The 25,883-nt window shown below is 44.1% G+C and overlaps 2 protein-coding genes across 2 annotated transcripts; one reads left to right on the top strand and one right to left on the bottom strand.

The window, feature by feature from the left end:
• The first annotated feature begins 6,282 nt into the window (after positions 1-6,282).
• On the top strand, positions 6,283-12,263 carry Gsc (goosecoid homeobox). Its single transcript, XM_076762964.1, has 3 exons — positions 6,283-7,201; positions 7,912-8,201; positions 11,960-12,263. The coding sequence occupies exons 1-3, from the start codon at positions 6,709-6,711 to the stop codon at positions 12,173-12,175; spliced, it is 999 nt and encodes a 332-aa protein (XP_076619079.1). The 5' UTR covers positions 6,283-6,708; the 3' UTR covers positions 12,176-12,263.
• Positions 12,264-13,513: 1,250 nt separating this feature from the next.
• Positions 13,514-16,717, bottom strand: LOC143344925 (uncharacterized). Its single transcript, XM_076771557.1, has 4 exons — positions 16,413-16,717; positions 15,534-16,325; positions 14,747-15,332; positions 13,514-14,695 (listed from the first exon to the last, which is right to left on the bottom strand). Exons 1-4 carry the CDS (start codon positions 16,715-16,717, stop codon positions 13,514-13,516), a joined length of 2,865 nt encoding a protein of 954 aa, XP_076627672.1.
• Positions 16,718-25,883: the final 9,166 nt, after the last annotated feature.

Raw genomic sequence — 25,883 nt, 5'->3', positions numbered from 1 at the left:
TAAATCTTTATCAAAATTTCACGTACTAAGGAAAACTCGAAACCAGGAACCGATAAAGTTTTAAACTTACAGCAAAATACTTGGGAGAGGCACGATCAACAAATTGTATTAAAAATTGATGAACAGTCAGCGTGTAACGATTTCCATTTTTTCGACTGTTATTAAATAAAAAACAGAGTATTGCTATCCGTCAAAATTTGACACCACGATTTTTTATATTTTTCGATACTCTAATAGGAGTTCAAAATTTTATGTGTGTATGTATACACATACGTTCAACACCGTTTTGCTTTATATCTCGAAAGTGGTTTATCAAAAAATCATAGTACCAGCAGTGACTTCTACACGGGATAGAACGCGATTAGCTTAAATTGTTCTACAGTTAGCGCGGAGACCAATGAAAAATTTTGTTTTATAATAACACAATAACAGAATAAAAGTTTCACCTACTGAAATCCAAAAACTTCGATGCATTCCTAAGTCGAAAATCAGGTTACTTAGAAATTATAAATTTTGTCTCGAACGCCCACATACTCAACGCACTCTGATATTAAATCCTCGCGAACGTATTTTAAAAGACGTCCAAATATCCCATCGTGCCAACTAAGGGTTGAAACGATAACATCCTTAAGGTTTTAAAATGCATCCTATTTCTCGGAACATCCTGATATCAGATCCTCGCGAACGTGTGCATTCAATCTTAAACTTCAACGATCAACATCGTCTCTCGTTGAACGCGGTACCGCGGGAGTTGGTCTTCCCCCGCCATTTTGCTTGGCTCGGGTTTAAAAAGTTTCCGCCGCGGGAGTGCTTCCGCGCGAAAGATTATAATTTCCACGGTAATCATCGCGGATGAATCCCCGGCGCTAATGCGTCGACAATACAGATGTTTTCACGTCTAAGCGGCGTGCTAAGTGGACGGATCCTCCCTTTCGTTCGTTTCCCTGTCTCCGATTCGTGAGGGCTGCCCGGGGGGTGCCAAATCGTACCTGACCGTCTCCGGTTTATTCCCAAGGTGAGCGTACTCGTTAGTTTAGGTTACACTTGACTGGACTTCTTGCCTCTTTGGCGGAGGAAATAATCGACGAGAGCAAAAACCGGTCACCAAAAAGCCAATGGGGAAATTGAGCCTTGCGAATTATCCGGTTGCCTCGTAGCTGTTTGTCGTTTGCCTTTCTCGCTCGCCATCCCCCCGTTTCTTGCGTTCTCCGTAGGATGTCTTCCGGTTGGCATTCTCGTGCACGGAGAATGCCAGATCCGTAGAAGATCTGTCGGATAGCTTAAGGAACCACGCGAAAACCCACGGAGTCCATAATTATCCTGGAGTTTCCTTCGAATGCCGACGAACTTCGCAACCAAGGGGTGTAAAAGGGTGAACGATCGTTAACGGGGGATCGTTGGCGTCGTGGACGGGTTAATAAAGTCCCTTTACGCCGTTCGGCTGAAAACTAGACGCTTTTGAAACGTCCAAGTGAAATTTTTGTCGACGAATTGCTTGACGAAAAATTAGATCTTTCATTCGTTTTTATTCCATCGAATTTTCGAGTCTATCTTGTACTTTGTACTTTCTAGGATTGTAAATTGGGTTGAGAACATCGACTAAATTTATATTTAAGTTCTAATAAACATATTACGCTTCCCCTAATTAACACTAGAATTACCTACAATTATAGTGTGTTTACTTGTAATATTATAGAAAATTATGGTAAGTTTTTATTAGAAACTACGAATGGGTCATTTCGACTGGTTTGGTAGTTCCAGTGTTGAAACTTTAGGAAATACGAACTGCTAAATTCGTAAATTTGCATGTAACAGTGTCGACAATATGCAGTACCGAAACGCCAAAGAAAAGCGATTGATCGTTGCAGTGGTTCCCAGAAAACGTCGACCCACCCGAAAGAATCGATAATCCCGCGGCAAGGATAATCCTGATTCGCACAGGCAGCCAGTGTGTCCTCCGAATCATTACATCCTGATCGGACTCCACGATTCGTGGCTCGGTTCGGAGGAAAACACCTCGACGGGGGTCCAACCAAGATTTCTCGTTTTATTTGAAAACATGGAGTCTCGAGCCGGTTCGAGACCTCAATGTTTAATTTTAAATTCATTTCGTCTGCCTCGGTTCACCCATTCTGGAATTCCCGCTTGGTCGACGTCCGTCATCCGCTGAAACTGGTACTAAGCGTCGCGATTAGCACACGAATAACAGCGCAAAGACGGTGTGGGGCCCGGTAGCAGCTCGTATTATCTATTCGCCTCGGTGCTAATGAAATTCACGACTCCGTACGAACAATGGGGAAGCATCTTCGCCGTGGAAACGTCACGGACGACGATGTGTTCACGGGACCGTGCAAGCGAGTACACGGTTTTTCGAGATCCGGCGGCCTAAACCGGTGGGTACATCGCGAACACGGGGCACGGGGGCACGGTTCGACGAATCGAGCCACGATTAACGTACCGGATTAGGATTAAGGTTGGTACAGATTTCGGCCGTGGACTTCGGAATCGAAGTGTGCTCGGGGTTCGAACGCAGAGGCAGGCGGCGACTCACAATGTCCGGGGTACGTGCGCGCCCCTAAAAACCTTTTCACGCTCGGTTCTCCACGTATCGCATCACGATCCTCCCCACCTCAGAGGCCCCCAGTAACAATGACGACGACAGTCAATGCACATTACAACGGTTTTATGTTATTAATACGGACGCGTTGGGCGGGATTTGAATAATTGAACAGATCTGACGGGATCAACGGTCCGGGAAGGAGGGGAGGGAGACGCTGAAACACCGAACGTCGCAGTGGCAACATCCCCGTACGAGATACGATGCGCCTGACCCTCTTACCGGAATGGAGACCCGTATTCCACCTCGTTGAGACGCTCCATTTTGCATCTTGAGAGGAGAGAAATTCGTTTCGATAATGAATTTTTTTAATTTTGCTCTCGATTGGGTCTAGTTGGATCAAGTAGATCATTGATACCTATAAAAAAATATGAAACAACATTTCCGTAGAGCGCCAAATAAATTTATTCAAAATCAAACACGAATTTTTAAGAAATATCGACGGGGAATAGGTGTAGAAATTAAAAAATTTCAAATCGTTCTGGAAAAATTATTTTTAGCTAGGAGGGTCGATTACAACCATTTTTGGTCAATAGACATACCCCCGAAATCCTACGCACTTTCGAGAAAAAAATTCCATACCGAAAATCTAATGTGAGGCTAGAAATTGTTCACTAAAATTTCTTGCGAATCTTCAAAATGTCATAACTCCTGAACGGATTGGACGATTTTAATGTTCAAAAAATCAAACAACGCGTATTTTAGTGTAGAATATGTAGCAATTATAAAAATATTCGAAAAATTGTTCTTTGACACCGTAAAGTGAGAAAAACCCCCTAAAACTGGTCCAATTTTCAAACGACCATAACTCTTACAATAGTGAATATATTTCAATGAAACCTTTTTCTGGAGTAGAGCTCAAGGATACCTACAAAAAAGTATTAGACAAAATTTCCGTACAGCGTCATACAAATTTATTAGAAATGAAAAACGAATTTTCAAGAAAAATCGACAGGGGGTAAAGTGCCTAAATTTTTCGACGAGAAAAAAAATTTCGAGTCGTTCTAAAAAAATTATTTCTAGGTTCTAGGATCAAATACCACCATTTTCGGTGAATAGACATACCCCCGAAATCCTACGCATTTTCGAGAAAAAAATTCGAATAGGTCCTTAAATTTTACATACTACTTTACTACTTATGTTAGACAGACATTAAAAAATAATAAATTTCTGTTTATATGGTAGTAACTAATTACGAAAAGATACTTACAAATAGGAGTACCACAATATCTATATAATTACCAAATTTTCAACTTATGTTCTATATTCTCGTCAGACTTTTCGACATTGCTATGTTGCTAAGACATGCAGAGGAATGCATTGAGTTTTGTTATATCTAAAATCCTTCAACTCGTTTATAATCCTAAAATATCAACTTATAGACGGGGATGTACGTCGTAGTTTACTCGACGGGGCTGTATACCGTTGAAAATCGTTTGTAAAATTTTATAAAACACTATCCAATAATCTGGTGTATCCAGCTGATAATCCAGCATCGTTCGAATTCCGAATATTCCAATAACAGTGTTTTTAATGCGCCCCGTAACGGTACCTTCGCGATTAGCTGAATTGCGAACGGTTCAACCCTACTTTGATTACAAAACGATACGAATATTCATAACATTCTGCGCTGGACGTTACAGAACGCTGCGGTTGATGCAGATTCGAACGTTGCGCCGCGCTCGCATTAAACCGTACACGCCCCCGCGGTTCCGTCGTTCGTACAAATAATAATAGAATTCCTCGCTGGACGATTCGCGGAGCTCTGTATGTAATCCGTGCATCAAAAATGATCATCTCTGCAAATCTGACCGGGACAGGTATTACGAAAGAAAAATAGTTTAGATTCAAAGCGGTACGCGTACGCGGGTGTTGTTTCAATCCGCGAATCAATCAAACGCGCGCGCTTGCGCCCAAAAGAATCCGTATCATCCGCGGAATAGCGATTCCATCATAATTCGTCGTAACGTAGATTATAAAATATCGAATCTTATTTCTGTAATATTATTATTATACTATGAATCTTTGTGTAGGATAAAATACGTCAAAATATGTGAGCGTCGTATGTCAAATATGTGTCAATAATATGTAAAAGTATACGGGAATATGCAAAATATACTCGAAATATGTTCAAGTAACTTTAATACTTGATCTTGGATTCGAATCTGGGTCAGTGATTGTTTCTTCTTTCTCAGTACTGAGCCACTTGTGGTAAAAAATTGTTACTTTGGAAGGTATTTTAATTCTAATATCGTGGATAGTGACATCGAATATCCAAACAACAATGATACATTGAATGTCATGTGTATTAGCTACTGCAAAATTTAATACTGATACTCGATATAAACTGACGATTTTTGGCATAAGAGGTTTACAAGTTTTATCGATATATGAATCTATCTCAAAGAACAGAATCGACGTCTAACGAGCTTGAAAGCGTGGGTCATATGTGCCATAAAAGAATTACTTTCTATTTACTATTACTTTTATGTCTGATGAAGAAGTTACAATTGTATCTGCGAATACAAACTACAGAAATTTCTTCAGAATATATCTAAAACATCGAGGCAAAAGTATAAAACAATCTCCCAGAAAATTTAACTAATGGACGAGAAAGTGGAGGGTTCAACCTTTAAAATGACCCAAAGAAGATCATTGCAAGACTCCTTTACGCGAAGTTATCAGGATGTTGCACGCGCTATGGCCGTATCCCCGTATCAAATTGGTATAGATTCGCTTCAAATTGGCTGATAACTCGGATATTCTTTGGGCAACGTCAAACAATATACGAAATTTATAGACGAAATAACCTTTGCATAATCGCATCCCGAAGTAAAAGTACCGGTTGTCCCCGTTCGCCAGCGTGTTTCCGGTATTTCCAATTTCCGGGGAAGCGGCTTCCTCTCGCAAATTGAACCGCGGCGTTAGCCGATCCCGACGGCCGCGGGAGGGGGTGGAAAAAAGCTCAGCGAAAAAGCTCGAAACATCGACACGATAATCCGGACGAGGGAAAACGCGAAATTATTTTCAGAAACAATACCGAGCGGTTCGATCGCGCGGGTCCGAACCCAAACACACTTCCGGAGAGCATGATTAATTCGTGAATACGATTCGCTAGGCAAACTCGGAAAGCTCTGTAATACGCGAGACACGTCTGTGATCATCCGCGGTAAATACGTTTTCCCTCCCCGCCCTCTTCGGATGTTCCTCGCGGGTTCCGTACGTTTCTACGCCCTCGGTCGAAGCTCGACACCGGGGGTTGAAAGGGTATTCCGCCGGGCGGCTCGACGGTTCCCTCCCCCTCTTTTTTTATTTTTCACCACCCCTCTCCTCGCAAACCATCGCTGTCATCAGGAGATTGCACCTCCGCCTGCATCCTCCCGGAAACCATCGTCGTAGTCTCGCGCTCTCCCTCTCTCGGTGTCTCTGCACCCCTCCCCACCCCTTCGTTCGTCGCAGGGGATGTCGAGGGTGGGGTGGTGGAAAAGTGGACGGGGCCAACGCGAGCCACGCCCCGTCCACGGCGTCGAGCAAAACTTCGGCTGGATGTGTTCGAGGGTGTCTCTGTCGACGACACGGGGGTGGCTACCCGTACGTGGATGCCGGCGAATCTAAGCGCACCCCCGAGAGGTCAACGCGTACACGGAGTCGGACCAGTCGTCGGATATCGTTTATCTCATCGGTGTCACTGCACGATCGGGGCCTCTCTGCGCGCGTCGGATTACTTTCGACCCCGTGGCTCTCCTGGCCAGATGTCGATGCTAGTTTTCTCCCGTGGACATCGTTTGGAGTGATTCGATCTTCGACAAGAAATAAAAAAAAAAAAAAAATAAAAAAGAAGATAAAAAGAAAAAAAATTCAGTGCGCGACGCTCTCGTACGCGATGGGACAGGCAGGTTGTGTCGCGTTTCGGTTCCGCGTGTAGCACGAGGCGTGCGGACTATGTGACGAGGGACCACGGTATCGTGAAGACGGGGAAGAATATAATATGTAGCCGAGTCGAGATACCGTCAGAGTCACGATCCCAAAAACTGTCGAGCATCAACGCGTGGGAGAAGGTTTCGGGCTCGCGACGATTTCACTCCCGTAACATGGTAGAGAGCACATACGCGAGCGACTCGCCCAGATCGCGTTCCCCGATGACGGAGCCGTCGAGCCCGCTCCAGGATGGCCCCGGTATATCCGGCTACGGCCACCGTTACCTCTACAATTACTCGCCGGAAAGCCTGCAACAGAAGCTGAAGGCCGCCGACGAGCAGAACAACGTGACCGGGAGACGTCACGACGCGGACGCGCGCGAGAAAACGTTCACCAGGAGCCCGCTGAGCTCGGACGAGGCGCGATTCAGGCCGCGCGGGGTATCGCGACCGAGCTCCACGGCCACCATGTCCTCGCCCACGTCCGCCTTCACCATCGAGAACATCCTGGCGCCCAGGCCACTGGGGAACATGACGCCCACCAGCACCAGCGGCCTGGGTTCCATCATTCAAAACCCTGAGACCGTGGGCTCGAGGACCGCGACGGCGATGCATCCTCTGCAACAACAGATCCATCACCTGGCGTTCACGTCCGCCGATTTGTTCGGTAAGTTGTTCTATTTAATCGATTAAAGTTGATGAAATTCGGCTAGAAACAAAGGGAGATGTTGTTTGGAGAAATCACTCATAAAATTTTTGTATCGACAACCTTGACCCATCGTTTCGTACGATTATAATTTAACAAAAGCCATTAATGCTGGGTTTAACTCCGCGAAACTTGGAGGTCTCGCTTTTTCTGATACGTTACTTAACGAATCGCGCCGCGAGGCGCAAAGTCTCGTAAAAATGAAAGAAGGCGTAAATCCTCCGGAGACCCGACGCGTTCCTGCAACGAAATTTGCTTTGTGCCCCCCGGGGAGGGAGGAGGGGGAGGCTTTAAGTATTTCACCCGCGAGAGTACCGCGCGCAGATTGGGGGATGCGCGGGGCTCCGAAATCCGCAATCCGTTTCGATCACGCGCGAACGATTTGGCTGCGGAAGATGGAAAAAAAAAAGATGGGAAAATATGCAACGGGGAAAGAGAGACCGAACGATCGAAAGCAGGAATTCGCCCTTCGCGCGTTTTTACGCGGAGACGTCGCCGCTAAGCAGCTTTCTTCGAGATTTTAAACCAAAACATCCCTTGGGGTCCTCGAGTATTTTTCGTTCCCTCGTGACGGAGAATAGGGTCGCGTCGAACGATATTAAAATTTCAACGAATATTCCTCCGATCGAACTTTTTATTTTAATTCTTTCTTTTTGTTTTTTTTTTTTTAGCCGCGGCGTACCCCAGTTTGTATTCCGGCGGATACGTGGCGGCGATGGCGGCCGCCGGGGTTTCGCTCCACGGTCAGCCAGCGTTCTATCACGCGGCTCATCCTTATCAAATAAACCCGAACGCGGCTTCCGTGGGCCCCATGGCGAAGCGGAAACGCCGCCACAGGACGATATTCACCGAGGAGCAGCTGGAGCAACTGGAGGCGACCTTCGACAAAACCCACTATCCGGACGTGATCCTTAGGGAGCAGCTCGCGCTTCAGGTCGATCTCAAGGAGGAAAGAATCGAGGTACGTCACTTCTAAAATCTCCCTTTACGACGAACGGAAACCCACGGTGGTCCCGCGACCCCGGTAGCCAACCTGGACCGACAAATTACTAAGTTTTGGGCCTAAGAGAATATTAGTCTTTCGTCTGACAAACATTGACCATTCGGATCGACGAAACTCTCGGGAGCCGAACGCGTAATTTGTACCGATGACGAAACGCTTCCACCCTCCGGGGGTGCGCGAAACACTTGGCCGTTCGTTGTTTTGTTGCCTTAAATGCGTCCCAGCAATGGTCATAAGTCTTTCATGCGGTCGTTGAAATTATTTGTGCGCCAGTATTTATCGGGTGTTGCTCGATTTGGTCCGACGTGGTGCATGCTAGATTAAAAGCTTTGCCGGTAATGTGTTTACCTCAATTATACCTATGGTCGACAACGCCATGTATCGAAACGCACACGCGTGCACGCCGCCCGAGTAGAATTTATAGGGTATTTACCGCTTGCAAAGGTTTACATTGCGCGCAACCATTAATTCCTGGCGAACTATCGGGTTGTAACAAGCGTTCCCGTTTTCTCGACCTTGTGACGCGTCATCGATCACGCTAAGCTCGCGCACGCCTACGTTACACGGTCGTTTGGGGCGAGATCGTGCCATTTTTGTGCCCCACGCGACTGGGGAAAATTGTTGAAAACAAATAGAAATATTGCGAGTCGAAATCGAGTACATCTAAAGAATGCAATTATACTTTTTTCCTTAATGATAGATTTATGAACATTGATAGCAGATATTTTTTATATAATTTAAAATTTTTCTTTTAATTATGACCATGGCGAATAAAAAATAGAATTGTACTGAGCATCTACTACAAACTGCTTATATTCAAGGGAAGTAAAGAGATTCAAAACCATTATTATTTCCTGTTTACGTCTCGTATTCTTCTCGTCACGTTTCAAGGATCCATTCTATAGGTGTGCTTCTATTTTTACTTGTTTTGCTCTTTAATTAAGGCAACATAATTCTTGCTTTATTTTTCCTACCGTACTTGTGAATTCGATGCAACGTTCTGACTTTGCAAGGCATAGATTCATCTCCATCGCCTCGTTTATAAGTAGAGAAAAAAGTGATGACGCCAAGAAAACGCGACGAGTAGGTATAATAAATACTTTATATTTTTACGTCGACAAGACGTTTGAGTCCCCGATGACAAAAAGATTTGACACTCGACAACACCGCGCGTTGTTAGAAAGACTTCTGAAAGGACTTAGGACGGTGTCATTGAGACTGGATTGTCGAAAGAACCCTTTTCCAGCGGAGCATTGTACTCCTGTTTAAAAGGATCGCGAGGAGATTGATGTTCAGTTTCAGTTTCCTGCTTCTTTTAGGCGCAAATGCCTTTTTTGGAAAGAGAGGACTCCGTGGAAAATCGCTTAAGTACACAAGGTGTTCCCAAAGTGGTAGACCAACCTCAAACTTCGGCAGAATCGATTTAGTCGAAGATTATTAAAATTCGAAAATTAGCCAAGCTATAGAATTTCGAACCGAACTTTCTGCGTGAATTTTCTCCACAAACTTATAGATAGGAGTCTTAAAAGTAATATGCAAATCATATTACATCGATATTCCCATTATAAAGTTGTACGATATTAAATTACGAAACTTTAAACGCGTTTCCCTTGAAACGATGTTAATCGATCACCTTAAAATTTAGTAAAGTTCGTGCACCGCCCTAAAAGTATTTCATCATTCAAAGCCTGTGCAATAAAATTAATTCGTTCACGGGGAATAAAACAAAGTCGATTACTTTACCCCAAAAATCTATAATTGAAAATACAATGAAACATAATAAATGTTAATGACGAATTGAAAATTGTTAAGGGTATTTAATATCAATGGATGAGCTTGTTTCGTCGAAACAAACATCGATATATTGGTACCCCGGTTATCAAATAAGCGTATAAATTTATTAATGTATATTAAATCTTTGATAGTTAAGATTCTTTTAGCACAAATTCGTTTTTAACGCGTGCATCGACGCAAAGTTCGCGGTTTTGTGATGAAAAAATTGTTGCAAGGAAATGTTAAAGAACGTTGCTTATTGTCGAACGTCCGATCGAAGATTTCTCAGAAACTTTGCTCGAAGAACGATAATTCGAAGTTCGTGCCGGGATTTGTTAACCGTGTTATTAACGACCTGTTTCATCTCTAAACACCGAACGTTCGAAGTGCCGATAATGAGTTTTAGCAGTTAACGTAAAAGTAGAAATCGAGAGAAATTTGTACACTCGCGGGCCCGGCAATTTGCTGGAACAATCCCCAAAGTCATTCACACTTATCGTGGACCCAACGGACCACCCGCATCGTCGGCTTTGCCAAAGAAAATCCCTGGTCTCGAGAGTCTTTAAAGACTTTGAAACAACATATACCTGCAGTGCACCTGCCGCGTCGGGCAAGAGTTTCGGGTGTTTGTACAGAATTAGTAGAAAGGCGACTTCTCGGACGAGGAAAGAGGAAAGAGGCGGGAGTAAATGGAAAAGACGAGAAACAGCTCGAGAGGGCCCAAAGCACTCCATCCCGTGTTTGGAAAGAAGCACGACTGTTTACCCGCGCGACGGTCTTTCCTATCTTCGTGATTGCATCAACAAAATGCAGAAACACGGACAGGTGTTAAGCTGTAAAAGCAAAGACGCGGAGAACTGTGATTACACCGATACAAAAATAACAAATTCGCTGGAATTCTTATGGTCGAAAACGAAAGAGAGAATTTATGATCGAAACTTTAACTTCAAAGGAACGAATTTTAAGGGAACGCCATCGTAATTCGATTGGTCCGAGGATGCAAAGGCTATTTCTCAGTAGTTTTTTATGTAATAGAGACGGATAGAGTACAGGTGCGCGATTACTGATTACTTTAATTTAAGAGATTAGTGCAACACCCGAAACGGCGAAAGTCTATTGGTAACGGGCGGATATATCGATTGTCGGTCTTCGTTTTAAATCGAGTCGGACAAGCGTGAGGAACAAATGCTGATTTCAAATGTGGGACGAAGCCTTTTGATCTTCGCCAACTCCCTCGCCTTGTTAAGAGCCTCCCGATGAATACGCCGTCGCACAGGTAAACGGGTTTATCAATTAAGCGTCTATCCTGATTGAAAGTAAGGCCTCTAGGTAATTTTACGATACAATAATAATGAATTTATGCCCGGACGGGTGCATCGATGCGTTGCTCGATATAATTAGAGGATAACTCACTTAAATGAGGTGATTAATATTTTGAAAACTAAACATTCCCTCAAAATCACGGACTGCGCTAAATATACTCGATATCTTTTATTGAGTTCAGTATTTTCCCCGATTAATCCATCGCCAAAGCTTGCTTTTATTTCTATCTAAACTGCAGAAATGGAAATATGAGATACCCTGTTAAATTGAGATCCTATTAGAACGACGAATTTTAAGCACGCATTACCAAGGGAGAAATTACTTTCTCGGATCTCCGAATCTACGAAGATTTAAAACGCGTTGTTTTGCACGCGCAATTATGCAGCCGCTCTCGGTGACGATACGCACTTCTGTTTCTCATTTGCGTAATGAAGACGTTACAATAACGTTCTCCCGTACGAGCCATTCTCTAATTATTCCGAGTAGCGTATTAATTATTCCTCGACGCTCGTTTCGAAATTTGTTTCGCGCATCCCGTTTTTCCCTTCCCCCCCTCCGTTGCCTCGCGAAAATAAACGCAACCGGGTAGCCACCCTCAAGTCAAACATTTCTAATTCCAGGTGTGGTTCAAGAACCGACGCGCCAAGTGGCGTAAACAGAAGCGAGAAGAACAGGAACGTATGCGGAAACTTCAGCTGGAACAACGTCAGCGCACCGACGACACGGTGCCCACGGCTACGGTCAAAGTGCCCGACCACTTGATACTGACCAGACAGCAGCAGCAACAACAACAACACGAACAAGACACCGACAGTTCGGACCTGGAAGTGGCGTAGTCGGAATATTGGCGTTTTTCACCGACGAGATAGATGAGATCGAAATCGAGATCTACATCTCCCTCGTTTGCCGCGCTGGGGAACGTGTAAATACGGAATTAGGGTGTAAATATGTTTGTACATACAGCTTACGATCGATGTGTATAATAGGCAGTGAAATAAATTATTGACTCGAAATACGAACAATGGATATTGTTGCTTTATTTCGGGAAACGTTTTCGTTTGGAAACACCCGTTATATTCCGACGTACACCTCGTCGCGGAATGGATCAGCGATTAAAATCCCTCGACGGTTTCCCCCGTCGTCGTAGTTGAAGTTAGTTCTACGTGCCTCGACGATTATATTATTAGTATTGTGCGATAGAGGTAAAAGACCACCCTGGCTGAGTAGCGCCAACTCATGGACACCGTAAGTTCGCCGAGTTCGAGGCAAGTTCTGGTAAGTACATAAATCCCGAGGGCGACCAGAGAACTAAGACGGTTCTCTGCGGTGCAAGTTTAATAAGTTCCGCGCCGCCGGTGCACTGAGACCTAAAGACGATCGACTTAAATGTGGTTACTTTTATTTCCGTCGTTGAAACCCTTTTTTCCCCCTCTTTTTCGATTATTCTGTGTCGTCCGACTTCTCTTCGAACTTTTCGTTAACGCGGTATCGCGTCAAATATTAAGACAGTTAACTTCAACGCCGAACACCTGAGAAAATATCGCGCTGGTAGCGAGCAATTTCCAACAGGTGAATTTCAAATAAATTATTGGAACGATTTTCTTTGTAAAACGATCTTTAAAAATTTGAATTTCATTCTTCCTTCAGGATACTTTTACATTTAAGCATTTTAAATCTTGTGGAGAATTTACTTTAACCATAAAGATTTGTTTCTGATCGACAACCATTCCCAGAAGAGTACAAAATCAGTAAATAACAATGCACAAATGTATACTGTAGAAACGTTGAGTATTGCTTCAAGGCGAGTGAAATTGTTTCGCAATACAAAATGCATTTACATTCAAGAGTTATTTACATTTTGTATCGTGTTTACAACGTGTTCTTTCGTACAGTAAATACACTTCGAAATTATTTTATTTAAAATTATTGACCCTGCAAACAGTAACTGTGCACACCAGGCAATACACGATCTACTAGTTACATTTATTCAATATTAACTGTTCAGGAACGAATTGTTTTGGCAGCAATTATACCTCCATTCTATGGGTACAAACTTTGGAGACTTGTAATTGTACAATACAACATAGACTCTATAAACCAGCACAATGATTTGAACGAAAACTGGATGGAAGGTACTCACGTGTAGGTTTCGTAGCGAAGAAGAAAATGGCCGGTCAAGTGCCCTTGCAGCACAGCTTGTCGATCGTGCGCGCTGTCTCCTGTTTCCTGTGCTTCCACTTCTTCATTTGCTTCTTCTTCTCCTCGTCGTAGGGACACTCTATTTTGGTGATCCTTTTGTCCCTCTTCTTCTCGAATCTTCCTATGGGAAGAGCGGTGGGTCCTACCTCGACCACCTTCAGGATCTCGATGGGGTTCAGAGCGAACTGACTGCACTCCGGCGAGCCGACCGTCAGCACCAGGACCGTCATGAATTTGTAAAAGTAGGTGGCTCGCAGCAAATACGCGGTTCCCTCGCCGTACGTGAACAAGGGCGGACCGAATGAGTTCACGTCGCACATGTAATAAGAGCCGCAGAACTTAAACACGCCTAGGCAGGAACTCTCGCAGGTCAATATACCGAAGTGATACTTGAGGAACATCTGTTCCAACGCCTGCCAGAGGTATCTGTTCGATTTGGAGTACAGCCTGCCGCAGATCGCTGGCAGTACCTTCGCCTCGAATATGGTCTCGCCGATCTTGAAGTGGCTCATCAGATACCTGTTCCAACAGTTCACGTGCCTGTACTCGTTCTTGGTAGACTTGAACTCCGCCTCCAGCTTGCTGTGGGTGTAGTATCTGTCGCCGCACATCACGATCACGTCCAGGGTCTTCGAGGACCAATATTCTGGCGCCATGATCCTGGTCATCCCGGCGCAGACCACGTAGCAGGCGTAGGTCTGCATGCCGCGGTTCTCGCGCTCGAACATCCCGTCGGTGATGTGCAGCTCGCCCCACAGAGAGAACAGCTTGATCGACTCCTCCACGACGTACTGGTGCCATCGCATTTTCCCGGCGCCCGCCGCCTCCTTGCTGGTCTTCTTCTTCTGAACGGCGGGCATGCACTTGGCCCAGATGATCTTGTACAGTTTCAGCCACGTCGGTTTCTCGATCGCGTCCTTCGCGTCCCCCTCCTCTTGCTCGATCGTGCACGGGTCCCTGACGTCCAGCGGATCGAACGGACAGTCGTCGATCGTCTTCCTTTTCACGAGACGCCGGGGCGGTTTCGGTCCACCTCGCTGCAGTAGCTTCAGATTGTGGATCTGACAACAGTGATGCGTCACGTGGAAGATCTGGATCGTGTAGAACTCCTCCTCCCACGATACTTCCTCGACGGGTTCCGGTAACTTCGGCGCGTCCTCCCCGAGCAACACTGGCTCCACTGACTTGGGCATGGCGTCCTTAGCCACCTGCATTTCCGACTTTGGGACCGTGTGAACGTAGGCTCTGAGGAGAAGGATCATCAGATGACGTCTCAGCGAGTCCTTCGAGCAGAACTTCACGATGCAAGCGCGCCCGTCGTCGTCCCAATAGCCAAACTCGTCGCATCGATACGGATTGTACAAGTACCAGAAGGCGTTGTCCCTCCAGAATGCTAAGCAGAATCGCGTGGTGCGAAATATGCAGTTTCGATAGCGTATCTTGAGCTTGTCGAACCAGTCCTCGATCCTTCTCGTGCCCCTGTGCACGGGCGCCCGTTGCTGATCGGTGATCTTCTCCGAACCGATCTCCAATCGAACGTTCATCAACTCCTTACGTGGTAGTTTCAATTTTAGTCTTAAATTGCTTTCCTCGTAGTCCCATTCGACGCCAGTCACTACGGGGACGTCGTACAACTCGCGAATCAATTCCACCTCGATGCTGTATTTGTAATTGTAGACGACGATATCGTCAAATCTTTGCTTCTTCTGGACGTTTATCATACCGATGTGGGTGTACAGCATCCACGCGTGATCGTAGATGTAGTCGATGTTCGCGCTCCAGGCGTATTTGTACCTTGTAAAGATGTGTCAGATATTAGTTTCTTGATATATTGCGATTTGCAATACATAAATAGTCTCTCAATCTCAACCTCAATCTCTATTTGGTAAATAGAAATCAACTTTCCTTTTAAACATTTAAAAAATAATGGATTCCTCAAATTTGTATAGCCCCAATAATCCACTTAAGGATTAAAAAACGTAACACCGACGTTACCTTAGCTGAGTCTTGGCCAGGAGTGCAACGATAGCCTGGTAGAAGCAGAATTTCCAAGTTTTTTGACGCTGTCGCAACAGCCCCAGTTCCAGCAAGTGCATACCCTTCATACCATGAAGACATACGTCAGCGTAGATCCTGTTACCCCTCGTTCTCGAGGGTAACTCGAATATTATGTAATCGCCGTCGACTAAGCCAGGCTGTTCGCCAGCAGCCCTATCAACCATCGTCTCTTTGGTGGGCAGAGGGCACACTTGCGGTATCCTCGCGTGACCCAATTCCTTGCGATCCGAAAAGTCTTTCTTGGGATCCTCGAATACGTCCTCCTCCTCGTCGTCCGGATCGCACGGGAACAAATCTTTCCTCTGTCTTCTCCTCTGCTGTCGACGTTTCTGCAGCTCCTTCACCAAATCTCGCTTTGTGCACGGCCACATGCCCGGCCATTTCTGACTGCTGGTCGCGGAAACGCGAGGCGACACTTCCGTGTCCGACTTGGTCGCGTGTACCTGCAGTAGCAACGCTTTTTTGTCACTTACGTTAGATTTCGTAATAATCAATTTACCGACCGGCAAGTTGGATCGCATATTTCTCCAAATCCGAATCATTTTCGACCGATCCAGCTTATCAGGCAAGGCAAGCTGATCGCGAAGCTGGAAAGCGTTAAGGGGCAAACATTTGTGAGGAGCGGCTAAATCCTCGTCCGATTGAACGCGTGGAAATTTTCGCAGGTTGGCCGGTTTTCTGTGCTTGAATATGTCGTCCTTTTCTAACTGTTCTTGGTCCTCTACGAACCTGACAAAATTGCGAAACATTGCGTGAGATAAACTCGACGAGCAGAAGTAAGAAATATTTCAGATATAATGTTTTATCTGACTTTACATTTTCATGTAAATTTGCCACAGAGACATGTCGTCGCAAGTCCATTTTTTGTTCATACACCTATCCATCGAAAATGCTCGTTTCCTTCCATTTATTTTCTTCTTTACTGTTGGCAATTTTCTTTTCTCGGCCTGTACGGTGCCTTTAGAGTCTCCTGTTTCTTTTTGTGCTTCGTTCTCGGTTTCGGTTGCATCGTCCCCTGGTGCATCGGTATCCTCTGTCGCCTCGGTTTCTGGTAGATCCGTGGTAGTGTCTTCAGCTTCGTCGGTCGTGAAATCTTCGTCGGTTTGCTCGCCTTCGGCCATTTTTCGTTTGATTCGCTGTTACCGATTTAATTAAACGATAATTTGTCGACAATTTGCTTTAAACGATATCCGGATCAGCTCATTTTACGCTAGTAACCGGACTCCGTACTTCACAACGTATAGAAAATAATACTACTCGATAATTTTGTTGACCGGATCACTAGTTGAAAAAATTTCGTTACATCGTAAACGTTTCAATCATGATTTACGATACAATATTCAGCATCGATATAACCTAACAGTAATAAGCTGGTACGAGCTCGTGACATTTCATCTTCGCGTGGAATTTGAATTTTCGAACGAAAAATTGAAAATTTATTTCATTCGATACGTCGATTATTTCGTACGGATTAGAGTGGCGCGCGCGTAATAAATAATTTTTTATTGGTTCCCTCGCGAAGAGGAGCGCGTTTAATAACGAAATATTTGCGCCGTTACGAATTCTCTCCGTTGCAAACGCGCTTCGAGGCACGAAAACAACATTTTAGACGCAGAATCGAGCCCCGGAAGCTGAACAAATGCGACTCCTCAAAAGGGCTGACGAAAGATTTAAAGTGTTCCGTTCTGTGATTTTGTAATTATTTTCCTCCGAAGTAGACGAAACCTTAAAACGGCCAAGCAATCTCAGCGCGCGAAGCCGGACGCGAAATTTTCAAAGTGTTTATAAAATTACGCCGATAGACGATGGAAATAACGTGGAAACCTTACTTTTTAGGGTAATATTCGGATCATTATTGGATTTAGGAGCCCCATACGTGCTGCCACGACAAATAATTCCTGTTGCATATTTCTGCGGAGCTCGTTCCCGCAATTTTATACGAAAGATGAAATTGGAAACTGTGAAACTATCTTAAATTTATTGCGTCGATCGACGAATCTCTTCGTTTCAATCTTTATCTTATTTCCTTTCGCTGCATTTGCATCCATAGATTGTATACAGACCATTGCTTTCTTAAATGCTTTCTTAAAGTCCATACAAATGTAATGAGAACTGCAACGCTCTATTTTCAGATTTATTTTGGTACGATCGAGCAAGTTAATTATTTTCTTTCGTGAAAAAATTTCACCAAGCGACGCGTACCACTATAGTCGAAACGGAGATCTTTTTTAACTTTAAGTGCAGCTATTCTTTAACGGGTATCCGTCGAGATAACTAAAGTGGAGCGAGTATCTTTGCTCGATTTTTCTAGGAAAACGAGAAGAGCTTCCAATGGTCTGTCGATGTATCCCGTGGGAATCCGAACACCGGTCGAAGTCAAAGTGAATTTGAAGCTGAAATCGGTCTGATCCCCGCAAGGTTCCGCGGCGGAGTGAAGTTTCCCGAGCAAATCAAAGATCAAGACAACTCTCTCGGTAAAATTTTAATGAGCTGCTCGCGTAGCTCCATCGAGGAAAGGTGGATCGATTGGTCGTACGGCACAGCTAAATCTCGAAAGCTCGTTGAAATGAATTATTGCGCGAGACGCGGTCGCGTAATATGAATTACGAACAAGATAACGGAGATCGATGCAGATTTTAATAATTTCGACAGTCGAATTACTTTCCCTCCGCGAGTTTCGATTCTAATTAATTGCTCTTCGAGGAAGCTCGAATTTTTAACGAACCGTGAAACCGTTGCGTATAATTTTTGATTGTTAATAATTTCGACGCGTTGGTCAACCCGTGTGTCTCTCCGCGATGCGAAGCGCTGGAAGAGCCGAATAAAATTTCTATCTGTCTTATTGGAAGACCCTACGGATCCGAATCGAGGAGATTCCTGAAGAGCAAAGAGGAGAGAAGAAGCGGATTGACGCGTACATTGGCTGTGCGCGTATACGAAAGGGAGTCGAGGAGGGAGAATGCAGAATAAACAGTGCATTATATGCAATAACGCACAAAACGCCCCTACAGCTGTGCAGCCATCTCCTTCGAAAGTTCCCGGTACGGGAACGCGCACACGACCAATCCAATTAATTTTATTTTAATTACCGCATCGTCGAGCACACGCCGATTGTTATTGTTTCGGCGGCGACGAATCGACCGACGGACGGTTCGTTATTTCCCGCCGACAATTTCTGTCTGTTCTCGCACCGCCGCGAGAGTCACTCCCAACGGGAATCAAATTTCAAAGTTTCCCCGATGCTCTCCATTCATGAACGTGTTCGTTTTATTTTTTTTTTTTTTTTTTCATACGGGCAATCGTCAAAGGGCCCGCGACCGCGACGACGTCAATTATAAAAAGTCGTCGTTACAGGCGTACGTCGACGTCAGGATCCACGGAAGAGCATAAATATTACAAACGACGATGATGTTAACGGCGTATAAACGTCGTGAATTAGCAATCTCACGGGCAATCTGCGAGGCAACAATTTTCAAACGGACCGCGTTTATTTATGGTTGCGCTGGTAATGCAAATATTTGCGACGAATCGCCGCCCGCGTAATCACGTATGTACGAGTCAACGATATTACAACAAACCGGAACACTATAACTAGGCAAACTATGGAAAAGCAACGGACAATGTGCGCGATACAGTCGATACGTTTAATCATGGTTAAACGATCATTATGCTAGTCCCCGTGACATTATTATACTATTACAGCTACGTTTAACGTACCGCGTAAACAGAGCGATCCAATTTTCATGACCGTACGAAATTTTGTACTAAAATTCACGTCGTCGTGTGCATTTTATATAGAAAGCAATCTAAATATCGAGGGACTGCTGAGAAAACAACAAATGGGAAACAGGTATCGGTGCCTTTTCCTCCGTTTATAATTGTCGATGCTTTTTACTTTTGTCCCTTTTGTGTTCGCCTGTATTACGTATAATTAAAATTATACGTTCCTACGTTCGAGGGAAAAAACTTTTGCGCTCGTTGCATCGACGGAAAGCCACGTTATTTAAACCTCTCACACGCGCAATTTCGCTCTTTATGATTTACGGAACGACGGGTATCGAAATACCCGCGCCTCCGTGAATGTTTTCGAAAGTTCAATCCACGATAATTAAATTGACGAAAACGATTACACCGACGTCGATCCTTCCCCAAGTGTAATTGGAACACGCGGAATCAATGTAGTTTTAATTATCGTGCTGCATTTTCTATTTCTGGTAACAGGATTTTATTACTCATCCTCGGTATTACCTCGACACGCCGCCAATTAACAAGATACCGAAACATTATAAACGTCGAACGTTTACGGTTGATGCGTATTTTAACCCTCTTTTGAATAATGGACTCAATCGGAACCGAATTAAAAAATATCGGTATAGAATTTATCGAAGGAAATTTTGTCGAATACGCGTATCGAAATCTGGAAATCGTAACATATTGGAATGAAATTCTGTTTCTAATTTCTTTCAAAGAAAATAGAGCAGTGTTTCTAAGGGTTGGTATGAAAGAAAATTTTTGTTATTGTTATAATTCTTCGAGAACGATAGGAGTATACTATTTTATACAATTTTAACCTCAACAAAATCAAGAATTACTATCTACATAATAAACTAAAATTTCAGCAGACGCTGGCCAATGATATCTACAAATTTTGCGACGATGTTTCCGTATTATATTATTGGGAAAGTTAATTATGAATATTTATTCACAATTGTAATGGACACCGCCTACCATGCGCGTGTTTCATCTATAAATTCCAAATTTATTTGTAATAGAATTTTAATTTACGATAAATTATTCTGTAAATCAATTATGTCGTTTATTTATAATTAATTTGTTAAATATATTTTCATTCATATGCACAGTAAATCAATTATACCCCTACTTATAACCGATTCATTAAACATATTTTATTTCGTTTCTAATTTAGTTACCTGATATCGGGAGCCATCTTTTATTTGATTTCAGAATAAATAACTTCTCGGACGCCATGCGCGGTTTATAGCGCGGGGAACGAAATTATCATAAAACCATTCGAACGAAAACACACGTGTTATATCCAATTTGGACCCTACTTTCTCTCACACGTCGGTCGCCGCAGTTCGTAGGTACTTTATGCGCAGTCGAATCGCGCCCGAGGAGAATCGTTGAACTAAACGGAGGCTCAAAATGTCCCCAGGAGGGATTTAAGCGCGAGAACCAGCCGTCGGAGACGCTGCGCCCGTGGATTTAAAAGTAAGAGACTGTCCCTCCGTTACCCGCCCCCTCCCGTCCCCCCTTCGGATCCCGGCAACAGACCTGTCCCCGAGGCCGGTCCTTTTAATTACCCGACGTTAAATTCTTTATCTGGTTGAAACAATGTGGCGGGCCCGTGTTTTCAGACCAAACAAACCCCATGTTGATACGCGGTAATAGAATAATCTGGCAGCTGATTCCGGGGATATAGCCCGCGGGGATAGGAAACCCACACGATTTCTGCACCCGGTCTCTGCGCCTACAACCCAGAACGAAAATCAGCTCCCTGCACCGCGCTACGCCGCGCCATCTCCTCCGTGCACCCTCGTAACCTCGTACGGGAGACCGAACCCCCTTCCACGTGTTTACACACTCTGTGGCTATGCCTGGACAAATGGTTTCCGGTGCAAGCCGGGTCACAGCGGGACGCGGCGGGGCACGGTTACCGTGTTTCCGCGTGACAATAAACCGCGTTCGAATTACAGCCGCGAACAATTACCGTGATTTCTTTCCTTTGACGCGTCCGCCGACACTTTGGCCGGCCGTGAAAACGTCGCCAAACTTTGCGCTCGCCCCGCGCGGAACAACGACCATCGAACGAACTTTCAGCGAAAATTTTGCGACGCACGGTAGATTACAATAAAACGATTGATACAACGACGGGTGCAGTAATACACGAAAAGACACGCAATACCGTCGAGGATCCAGTGATATTTTTTTATTTGTCCGTTTCAATGACGTAACAGTTTTTTTTATGAACGTTTGAACAGATCAAATTAGACGAGATCAATGTATAAAAATTAGTGGGCGCAAATACAATCGTAACTCGATAGCAATAAAATACTGAAAATTTTTGAATGACCTTTTGCTGCTGTCTGTTGCACACTGGTAACATGATTCGCGTTACGATTTATGGAGCCTGTATAAATTATAGGATTAAATAACTCGGGAACGAAGTCAAACGAGACGTGTATTAACACGAAATTTTATTATTGTTTTAGTGGCTTATATTCCGGCATTTACGGTTGAATCTAATTTCCTGATTTAATCGAATAAAAAATTTTACCAATAATTGTCACGATTGTATTTGACTCTCTTAGTTTTTCTTTTCCATTGGCTATTGAATTGTGTTCTTTGTGTCGTTGGCTAAGGTTCAATAAAATCGACGTTATTATTGTCGTAAGATGATATTTGACGGAAGAGAAGAAAAGGGACAATTAAATGCACGGACACGTGAAGCGGCGTCGATTATTCTTCGACGCGTACACCCCGTGATAGTACACGGTTACATGTGCACGGCAATACAGAAACCAGTTGTTACGTGATCGACGTATATCGGTGCAGATATACATAGAAAATACGTATACACCTGAATGCGCCACCGTATCTCAATTCTTGGCCTCACAATGGCGGTACGATTGAAACACGACATTCCAGGTACATACAACTGTTTTATTGCCCTCGACAGACTCGCTATAAGCAACGCGACTGTCAAATAACCCACAGCTACAAGTTCTTGACGTCTTTCGCTGCCGATACTTTCATTCGTTGCTTGCGCCGTTTCCCGAGGGGGAGGCCAAGCAATTGATTCGCTTCTCTCACGTGACTTTGATATCATTTTCGTGCCGTTGTTAGTCGTTCGAAAAATCACGGATTGAACTGATTTATTTAAATTATAGTAAGCGTGCGTGTTGAATTTGCTAAGAAATGGAACTCTAGATAAAAAAGTTTGCTATTCAAAACTGTCGGGAGTATCGACTTTCAACAGTTCTTTGTCGTAATAAATACTTTAAGGCTTCCAAATTACAGACGGATTTAGATCGAAGACCCTGCAACATTCTGAAGCGGAGTAATGGACCTCGAATCCAATCATTATTTTGTTACCTTAAAAGCTCCTCGCCATTTTCCATTGAAACCTCTGAGGGGTCCATCGCCTCTCGTATTCGCCGCCAGAGGGACCGTTCCTCTCGCAAGCGCTCGACCGACTCCCAATATCCCGGCATCTAAGGCTCTTCCACAGGATCCTGCACCTCCAGTCTCTCTGTTTCGAAGATCATGAATATATTTTACCTTCTAATATACCGCAATCAGCAGGGAAAAGGTGCGCCAAAGTCTTGTCTGGAATCCTTTTCGTTGCTGAGTGTGTAGTACGACTCTTCCAGCGATAGGGCCCCTGAAACAATCGTATGTACATTAACTGTTCTTTTAAAAATCCACGAATATGTTTTTAGACCCCTGACGACACCATTTTCAGGATGTTCAGACTCTCTCAGTCTTCTCTTTCAGTCACAGATGAGGTACTCAATGACTCTTCTTGACTTCAAGTATATTTCATTGCAAAGACGCGATCCAGAGATCATAAACGTGTAATCTACCCCCTGTTTAGACCCAGAATAACTATTTAAATGACACCATCTTGACTCCAATTACTATTGCATGGAAAGAAGCGTTCTCTTTTGAGTCTTCCCTTTCTAATTTGAGTCTGTATTATTAACATCAGTGCGACTAAAAGCACGAATAGGACAATAGATAGTACAAGGACCACGCGAATTGTTTTTTTGGCAGAGCAATGACACTTCAAAGATCAGCGTTCTCCTTTCGGTTGTTTGTTTCTCCCATAACGATCGCTTTCCTTTGTTCTGGTACCGGCGAATCAGATAGAAAGGAAAGGGACGGGGCCGCGACACGCTAAAGGACGACGCGCGATCCGTATTTGCGAAAAGGTAGTCTGTTCCACGGCGTTCGCTTTGCGGAACGTTACTTGCCTTCCTCGCACGTAACGAGATGACGCAGGAAAAGTAAGTCGCGCGTGAAGAAGAGCGATGAAAGCTGTTTCTCGTCCGAGCTGTTTTCCGTTGTTTTATTTGGTCCCCGTCGCTTTCACCACCTAACGAGCAGTCTTTCCTTTCTTCTTTGTCGGAATCTTTTTTCCGGCGGGACCAGGGAAAGGAGGGCGTGGAAACAGGCAAACAACAGGCTTCGTATTGAGAGTCATAAACTCCCTCTCGTCGGGCAGCTTTATGTAAACCATCGTTATCCTGATTGTCGTCCCTCGAGCATTTTCTTTCCTCGGTCTTCAAATTATCACGGCGATACGCGTTTTTACAATTTTCGTTACCGTGAAACGTCCTGCGACGCCCGGCGAGCGATAATTGCCTCTCCGGGCAACGGTAACGATCGCATCGGCCGGAACGAGACACGAACAATTAGGATTCCGCAATTACGCTGATCTTTAAAAAAAAGTCCGAACGAAGGATATAATCCAATCGCGAAATACAGGAGAGTTTAATTAATAACCCCTCGCGCCGAACTGTCCCCCTTCAAGAAAAGATCAAGCTCGCCTTTTTATCGGTTTCGATCGTCTTTGGGCCGCCCGGGTAGCCTTTCGTTCGACGCTGATCTTCTTTCAGCGAACGAGACAGGTCGGATAATATTAATTAATAGGTTGATCGACTCGCAGTAACGAAGGGGCGAGATACGCCGTTCGGAATGTTTTCGTGTAATCAAATAAAACGATGAGCGAGGAGAGCGAACAGGTAACGCCGGGGGTGAGATTGAGTTTTAGGGTCGACTGAACACACCTTTGTCGGAGCTGTTGTCGGGGCCTTTATCCTAAGGGATTTCATTTCCATTAGTGCACCGAAGAAGCTCAAACTGAAGGAAACCTGGAACAGAAATCCGTCCACCATTAAGGGAAATCAGTCGATTAGAAACAGTCGCGCCTTCTGTGCTTCTCTTTCAGACAATGGACTCCCAATTATAATATTTAGATATTCGCAACCCTCGAAGTAAATACTCGTTTATCAGACTCGTTAAAATTTACAGTGTTTCGGTCTTTTTTCGCCCTTTAATACGCGAAACTGTATCATTATTAACCTTTACGGTTGTCACTGGACACCCAAAGCACAATGTTCGAATAAGCCAGACGTAAAATAATGATTCTACTTCCATGCTTTCCAGTTATTGACATAAGGTTTAACATGGATGCATGTGATAGATATTTGAAACCGTGGTGAAAAATTGTACACTTAAAATACGGGCATATTAAAAAATGTCCTCGACAAATTTATGTTAAAAGGGGACAAGGCGTGCCCCCTAATGGGCGCATTACCGGTTTGCTACGATGAAAAAGGATCGTCGAAGATATTGACTTCCGTTAGCCTTAATTGTACGCTGTACACCTACGCTTTAATCTCAAGCGATGAAGCGAAGACGTTGTCGCTTAAAAATCTGGAATACTTTCAACTTGGTTGTTCAATGGACATCTTGTCTCGCTGTGTCTAAATGACTCCGAAAACAATTAATATAACGATTGTAGTTATTATATTTCCAATGGAATGCAATATTACCTCAATACGTGGAACACGCGAGCAGTCTTAACGTGCAACAAAAGTGTTTGAGGAGGTACACAAAGTTCGAGCGTACGTTACTTCTAATATATAAACAAGCACGTTCTATCCCCGTTACTTTTCGTTATTTCTAAGGATAAAAATTAACTCTGACCATATTACCACCTTCCCCGAGCTCATTACTTAGTTAATTTAATAAATATTCTTACATCCACGCGTATTTTATCACAGAATAATTCCGAAAACATACAACATCCAGCTCTTACCACAATTTCGATCAAGTTCCCAGAAATTGGTTGGGAACTTGTAGTTATTCCCAAGTTATTGAAATAATATATCTCCGAAAGGTTTGTAACTAGATTATCAAAACCGTCCGAAATTATTCTTAAAACTCGAGTAAATATTTACGATAGCTAATATGGTGGCATTTCTCGCTGCTTTCTCGCCAAAGGAAATTAATCGAATTCTTTTGTAAAATATGCATTTATCGTAGCCGGTTCCCCCGCCACTCGACCAGATCGTCGACCGGCGAATGCTCGGAAGGGATTAACTCGCCAATGAGGACGCGCTATCAGAGCAGTCGACGGCACCGATTGCGTGACAGGAGTCAAAGCATTCGAAAGCAATGAGTCCTTCATTCGGGACGAGAAGAGGCAGTTAATAGCTGGAGGACAATAGAGTTGGGGTTGGCTGTTTCAAGGATCCT

Source organism: Colletes latitarsis, chromosome 1 (genome assembly GCF_051014445.1).
Source record: "Colletes latitarsis isolate SP2378_abdomen chromosome 1, iyColLati1, whole genome shotgun sequence".
Lineage (NCBI taxonomy): Eukaryota > Metazoa > Arthropoda > Insecta > Hymenoptera > Colletidae > Colletes > Colletes latitarsis.
Note: the sequence above shows the minus strand (reverse complement) of the source record. Positions and strands in the feature narration are given on the sequence as shown.

What these genes read in the sequence shown, in the direction of transcription:
- Gsc (XM_076762964.1), top strand. Translation starts at nt 6,709, where the DNA reads ATGGTAGAGAGCACATACGCGAGCGACTCGCCCAGATCGCGTTCCCCG. An exon ending in CACGTCCGCCGATTTGTTCG is followed by an intron (nt 7,202 to 7,911) that starts GTAAGTTGTTCT and finishes TTTTTTTTTTAG; the next exon opens with CCGCGGCGTACCCCAGTTTG. An exon ending in TCAAGGAGGAAAGAATCGAG is followed by an intron (nt 8,202 to 11,959) that starts GTACGTCACTTC and finishes TTCTAATTCCAG; the next exon opens with GTGTGGTTCAAGAACCGACG.
- LOC143344925 (XM_076771557.1), bottom strand. Translation starts at nt 16,717, where the DNA reads ATGGCCGAAGGCGAGCAAACCGACGAAGATTTCACGACCGACGAAGCT. An exon ending in TGGCAAATTTACATGAAAAT is followed by an intron (nt 16,326 to 16,412) that starts GTAAAGTCAGAT and finishes CAATTTTGTCAG; the next exon opens with GTTCGTAGAGGACCAAGAAC. An exon ending in TCCCAAAGTCGGAAATGCAG is followed by an intron (nt 14,696 to 14,746) that starts GTGGCTAAGGAC and finishes TTGCTCGGGGAG; the next exon opens with GACGCGCCGAAGTTACCGGA.